The sequence below is a fragment of the Nerophis lumbriciformis genome, linkage group LG01 (genome assembly GCF_033978685.3).
Source record: "Nerophis lumbriciformis linkage group LG01, RoL_Nlum_v2.1, whole genome shotgun sequence".
NCBI lineage: Eukaryota > Metazoa > Chordata > Actinopteri > Syngnathiformes > Syngnathidae > Nerophis > Nerophis lumbriciformis.
The window spans coordinates 7,285,001-7,292,190 of record NC_084548.2 but is presented as its reverse complement, the minus strand read 5'-3'; the positions used below and the strand labels follow the sequence as shown (position 1 = coordinate 7,292,190).

Genomic DNA, 7,190 nt, shown 5'->3' with positions numbered 1-7,190 from the left:
ACCTGGGAGTCCACTTGAACAGCAGACTGGACTGGAAGGACAACTGCAAAGCTGCATACAAGAAAGGCATGAGCAGACTCTTTTTCCTGAGGAAGCTTAGGTCCTTTAATGTGTGCGGCAAGCTGTTGGAGATCTTTTATCAGTCTGTTTTGGCCAGTGCCCTGTACTTTGCAGTGGTTTGTTGGGGCAGCAGCACCAGCAAAAGGGACTTAAACCCGATTGATAAACTGATCCGGACAGCCGGCCAAACTTTTGGCACGCAGTTGGAGGCGTTTGTGTCAGTGAGGGACAGGAGGACACTGGACAAACTGCTGGCCATCATGGACAATCCTGCCCAACCACTCCACCTGACCATTGAGGGACAGCGGAGTTCATACTCCAACAGGTTCCTCCAGCTTCCTTCCCGCACTGTGCGATTCAAGAACTCCTTCATTCCGCACTCCATCCAGCTGTATAATCACTCGCCATACAGCAATAGATGACATCTGCCTATTACCTAACACCTGACATGTTAGCTACTTCTCTTTGTTTTTAATGTCTATTTTCTATTTCCTACTGGATCTACTCTCTATTTTATGCTGCCGCTGTCACATATACTGTATATACTGTAATATTGTACATGGTCATTGGTATATATTGTATATATGTTGTAGACATAATACAAACCCCGTTTCCAAATGAGTTGGGAAATTATCTTAGATGTAAATATAAACGGAATACAATGATTTGCAAAACCTTTTCAACCCATATTCAGTTGAATGCACTACAAAGACAACATATTTGATGATCAAACTCATAAACTTTATTTTTTTTTTGCAAATAATAATTAACTTAGAATTTCATGGCTGCAACACGTGCCAAAGTAGTTGGGAAAGGGCATGTTCACCACTGTGTTACATGGCCTTTCCTTTTAACAACACTCAGTAAACGTTTGGTGAACTGAGGAGACACATTTTTTAAGCTTCTCAGGTGGAATTCTTTCCCATTCTTGCTTGATGTACAGCTGAAGTTGTTCAACAGTCCGGGGGTCTCCGTTGTGGTATTTTAGGCTTCATAATGCGCCACACATTTTCAATGGGACACAGGTCTGGACTACAGGCAGGCCAGTCTAGTACCCGCACTCTTTGACTATGAAGCCACGTTGATGTAACACGTGGCTTGGCATTGTCTTGCTGAAATAAGCAGGGGCGTCCATGGTAACGTTGCTTGGATGGCAACATATGTTGCTCCAAAACCTGTATGTACCTTTCAGCATTAATGGCACCTTCACAGATGTGTAAGTTACCCATGTCTTGGGCACTAATACACCGCCATACCATCACAGATGCTGGCCTTTACACTTTGCGCCTATAACCATCCGGATGGTTCTTTTCCTCTTTGGTCCGGAGGACACGACGTCCACAGTTTCCAAAAACAATTTGAAATGTGGACTCGTCAGACCACAGAACACTTTTCCACTTTGTATCAGTCCATCTTAGATGAGCTCAGGCCCAGCGAAGCCGACAGCGTTTCTGGGTGTTGTTGATAAACGGTTTTCCCTTTGCATAGGAGAGTTTTAACTTTCACTTACAGATGTAGCGACCAACTGTAGTTACTGACAGTGGGTTTCTGAAGTGTTCCTGAGCCCATGTGGTGATATCCTTTACACACTGATGTCGCTTGTTGATGCAGTACAGCCTGAGGGATCGAAGGTCACGGGCTTAGCTGCTTACGTGCAGTGATTTCTCCAGATTCTCTGAACCCTTTGATGATATTACAGACCGTAGATGGTGAAATCCCTAAATTCCTTGCAGTAGCTGGTTGAGAAAGGTTTTTCTTAAACTGTTCAACAATTTGCTCACGCATTTGTTGACAAAGTGGTGACCCTCGCCCCATCCTTGTTTGTGAATGACTGAGCATTTCATGCAATCTACTTTTATACCCAATCATGGCACCCACCTGTTCCCAATTTGCCTGCTCACCTGTGGGATGTTCCAAATAAGTGTTTGATGAGCATTCCTCAACTTTATCAGTATTTATTGCCACCTTTCCCAACTTCTTTGTCACGTGTTGCTGGCATCAAATTCTAAAGTTAATGATTATTTGCACAAAAAAAAAAAAGTTTATCAGTTTGAACATCAAATATGTTGTCTTTGTAGCATATTCAACTGAATATGGGTTGAACATGATTTGCAAATCATTGTATTCCGTTTATATTTACATCTAACACAATTTCCCAACTCATATCTAAACGGGGTTTGTATAACATATCTGTATATATATTATTCTGTACACATATTATGTATATATTTGTATATATGTTAGATTTTTTTGTCGCTATATTATTCTATTTATACCTGCACTGTCCTTTCCATCCTTACACTTTCCATCATCATCAGATGATCAAGTTAAAAACTTGGTTTAATACCAACAAATTGTCTCTGAATTTAAAGAAGACCAAAATCATGCTCTTTAGCAATCGCAAAAGTGAAATACCCATCAGGATTGTTATTGATGATACACCAATAGAATATGTTCAACAAAATTCATTCTTAGGAGTGGTAATAGATGAAAATATATCATGGAAGCCTCATATAAGTTATCTAAGGACAAAAGTTGCTAAATGTGTTGGAACGATGAGGAGATCATGTCATTTATTGAACACCAATGCTCTGCTTTTATTGTATCATTCATTTATTATGTCATATCTAAACTATTGTGTTGAAGTCTGGGGAAATTGTTATAAATCCCATCTACAGCCTTTAGTCACTCTGCAGAAAAAGGCCATTAGGATTGTGTCCAATGTTCACTACTTACATCATTCAAATCCACTATTCATGGAGTTAAAGCAACTTAAACTGCATGATGTGATCAATTTTAAAACTACTCAAATTATGTTTAGGGCATCCCAAAACTCTCTACCATCCATTATACAGAACCTATTCCAGGATAGAGATGCTCACCATAGTTACAGTCTAAGAGGAAACAACAAATTGTATTTTCCTAAATTTAGAACAACTTTAAAATCAATGTGCATTTCAGTGCGTGGAGTCAGTCTGTGGAACAACTTAGGGGACGAGTTAAAAACCTGTTCTAACATGATTCAATTTAAAAGACTGTTTAAAAAATAAGTACTGAAGAAGTACGAGGAGGAAAGAGAGTGATGCCCTCAGCACAGAGCGATGGGAGAGAGGTGTATGGTCAGAGAGTGTTTGGGCCTGTGTGTGTGTGTGTGTTTTGTCTCGTCTTGTCTTGTCTCATAGTAACAGTGGTACTATTGCATTGTTAGTGTACAGGAGCTTTTCTTGTTTTTGTTTGTATAGTATTGTTCTTGTATTATATTGTTTGTTAAATGTGGAATGAGTGAGAGGGGTTGGGATATTATAAGCATCTGCTTCATCCAACCCCTTTTCAAGCCTTGCATAAATGTCCCTGCCAAAATGTTAAAAAAAAAAAAGTGTGTTGTTGTACTGTGCAGGTTTGAAATAAATAATTCAATCAATCAATCAATCATTGTAACTGAGCTACTGTGTTGAACAATTTCCCTTGTGGATCATTAAAGTTTGTCTAAGTGTAAGTTTAAATGGGGGAGGTTTTTTTTAGGTTGGTGCACTAATTGTAAGTGTATCTTGTGTTTTTTATGTTGATTTAATAAATAAAGAACTATATATTTCTTGTGCGGCCCGGTGGTTGGGGACCACTGCGTTAAGTGGAGCCAGATGCATTACTTTACTTAGCCTCTGAGTGGCGCTCAAGACCCACTGTGTACTGTAGCAGTAGCCAATAGAAGAAGACCGTAGAGCCGGCTCAAAACAAGGAAGTGAACCAGGAAGCTTCTGATAACTATTATAAGTTATTAAGTGTGTTTTATAGCAGGAGGACACTCGTGGGTTTACTCATGGCCGACATCAGTGGAAATGTCAACCGCAATGGTGTAGACGACGACGACGACACAAATGGCCGGAGTGTCCCCGGGACAGACGAGGGTCCACCGGCGTGTCTTGGCAGCCATGGACGCAGTAAAAGACTAATCTTACATGTGGATCTGAACAACACCATTCTGGTGTCAGACGCCGCGACGGGCCAAGGAACTGTTGCTGCTCTGGACTACTTTATGACGACTGTCACTTGGGGCAAAATGAACAAAGGTAAAAACATTTTTTTCTGTCCTCGGTGCTTTAAAAAAAAAAAAAAAAAAAAAATCGAGATTTTTGTTGTATATTCAATACACCGAATTCCGTTTAAAAAACATGACATTGGAAATACCATATCTCTCATCAGTGCAAAGAAAGCTATTCGGATTTGACACTGATTGACACTAAATACGTTACTGTGGAATGCCGAATGGCAGGTCTGGGAGAGGACATCACGTTAAAACAGTAACGTCATTGTTTTTTTGTGCCAACTTTACAAAATGCTTAAGTCGGTAATAAAGCACATATTTAACTTGGACTCTTGAATGGCAGCGCTTTGTTAAAATCCCCGGATGTTGTGTTAAAACTCCAAAAAAATGTCATTCGTTTGCGTATTTGACAATATATACCTTACAATTCCTTCTACAGTTCTTGACAATTTTATGCCATTTCTTTTTAATTTGCTGAAAGCTTTATTCTCCTTTGTCAAGTTTCGATTCCCATTTATGGCAACATCATTTTTATTCAACAGTTCAGGACAATTTAGTTAAAGTTAAAGTACCAATGATTGTCACACACACACAAGGTGTGGTGAAAGTTGTCCTCTGCATTTGGCCCATACTTGCCAACCTTGAGACCTCAGAATTAGGGAGATATTCAAAAGGCCCACTGGGGTATATTTATATATATATATATATATATATATATATATATATATATATATATATATATATATATATATATATATATATATATATATATATATATATGTATATATATATATATATATGTATATATATATACATGTATATATATATACATGTATATATTCTCTCTCTCTCTCTCTCTCTCTCTCTCTCTCTCTCTCTCTCTCTCTCTCTCTCTCTCTCTCTCTCTCTCTCTCTCTCTCTCTCTCTCTCTCTCTCTCTATATATATATATTATTCTATATATATGTATATATATTCTATAAATATATATATATATATATATATATGTATGTGTGGGAAAAAAAAAATCACAAGACTATTTCATCTCTACAGGCCTATTTCATGAGGGGGGGTTCCCTCAATCATCAGGAGATTTTAATGGGAGCATTCACATACCATGGTTTGTATAGGGCACAGAGTGGGTGGGTACAGGCTGGCGTAGGGGCGTGGTGATTGGCTCATGTGTTACCTAGGAGGTGTTTCCGTCTGTGGCGGCATGCTGTTACAATTTCGCTGCGCTTGTTGAGGGATGACAGGTCTGGACGGTAAATAATAAACAGTTTCTCTTTCAAGCATAGGTTGCATCTTTTATTACCACTATTGTAAGGTGTGCTGGATGCAAGAATTTGCCATGTTATTGAATATTCAACATTATTGTCTTTGAGGTCCCAAATGTGTTTGCTGAGTTCTGTGGTATTCCGCAGGTTTTGGTTCCTAAAAGAAGCCTTGTGATTGTTCCATCTGGTTTTGAATTCTCCCTCGGTTAATCCTACATATGTGTCGGATGTGTTAATGTCCTTGCGTGTTACCTTAGATTGGTAGACAACTGATGTTTGTAAGCACCCCCCGTTGAGAGGGCAATCAGGTTTCTTTCGACAGTTGCAGCCTTTGTTGGTTTTGGAGTCGCTCTGTCCGGGGGCCGACGGCTCATTTGCAATTGTTTTGTTGTGGTTTGAGATAATTTGTCGTATATTGTTCATACAGCTGTAGCTCAATTTAATGTTGTTCTTGTTGAATACTTTTCTTAGGGTGTTGTCTTTGGGAAAGTGTTTGTCAATCAGATTGAGGAATTTGTGTCCAATGTTAGTTGAGACGTTTTTGCTGTATGGGGGGTTGTACCAGATGATGTCGTTTCGTTTTCTGTTCTTTTTTGGCTGGTTTCCTGGCGTGGGTTCATAGGTGAGGGTGAAATTGTATCCGCTTTCATCAAGGGCTTTTTGGTACGGGGGGGTTGCTTGGTCAAATTCAGCTTTGCTAGATGACAGCATCGATAGCCTTTTATTAATTCCGGTAGGTATTCTTTTCGTGGTGGTGGGTGGGTGGTTGCTGTCCTGGTGCACGTATTGGAGTGTTGTGTTGGGTTTCGTGAATGGTTGGTAGCTGTTATTTCTCAGGTTGAAAGTGACGTCAAGGAAGTTGACGGTTTGCTTGTTGGCTTCAATCGTGATCCGTAGGCCGTTCTCTTTGAAAATTTGGCATATGCGCTTCTTGGTATTCTCGCTGCTCCTTGGCGAGGCGCGACACACTGCCAGTCCGTCATCACGGTAAATACCAAGGTTCAGATTGAGGCTAGCGAGCTGGGAGAGGAGGAAACTCAGTTGTCTACCAATCTAAGGTAACACGCAAGGACATTAACACATCCGACACATATGTAGGATTAACCGAGGGAGAATTCAAAACCAGATGGAACAATCACAAGGCTTCTTTTAGGAACCAAAACCTGCGGAATACCACAGAACTCAGCAAACACATTTGGGACCTCAAAGACAATAATGTTGAATATTCAATAACATGGCAAATTCTTGCATCCAGCACACCTTACAATAGTGGTAATAAAAGATGCAACCTATGCTTGAAAGAGAAACTGTTTATTATTTACCGTCCAGACCTGTCATCCCTCAACAAGCGCAGCGAAATTGTAACAGCATGCCGCCACAGACGGAAACACCTCCTAGGTAACACATGAGCCAATCACCACGCCCCTACGCCAGCCTGTACCCACCCACTCTGTGCCCTATATAAACCATGGTATGGGAATGCTCCCATTAAAATCTCCTGATGATTGAGGGAACCCCCCCTCATGAAACAGGCCTGTAGAGATGAAATAGTCTTGTGATTTTTTTCCCCACACATACATATATTGCGCTCTACTACGGTATCGAGCACTATTTTTTGGATAACCTTATTAAGACATATATATATATATATATATATATATATATATATATATATATATATATATATATATATATATATATATATATATATATATATATCAATCAATCAATCAATGTTTATTTATATAGCCCTAAATCACAAGTGTCTCAAAGGGCTGCACAAGCCACAACGACATCCTCGGTACAGAGCCC

At 39.6% G+C, this 7,190-nt stretch overlaps 1 protein-coding gene across 1 annotated transcript in view; it reads left to right on the top strand.

The window, feature by feature from the left end:
• Positions 1-3,760: 3,760 nt before the first annotated feature.
• Positions 3,761-7,190, top strand: part of LOC133615487 (uncharacterized) — a 23,765-nt gene continuing 20,335 nt past the window's right edge. Inside the window, exon 1 of the mRNA XM_061974115.1 lies at positions 3,761-4,127. Coding sequence (XP_061830099.1) covers positions 3,878-4,127 — 250 coding nt within the window. The 5' untranslated portion in view covers positions 3,761-3,877. The remainder of the gene's footprint in view (positions 4,128-7,190) is intronic.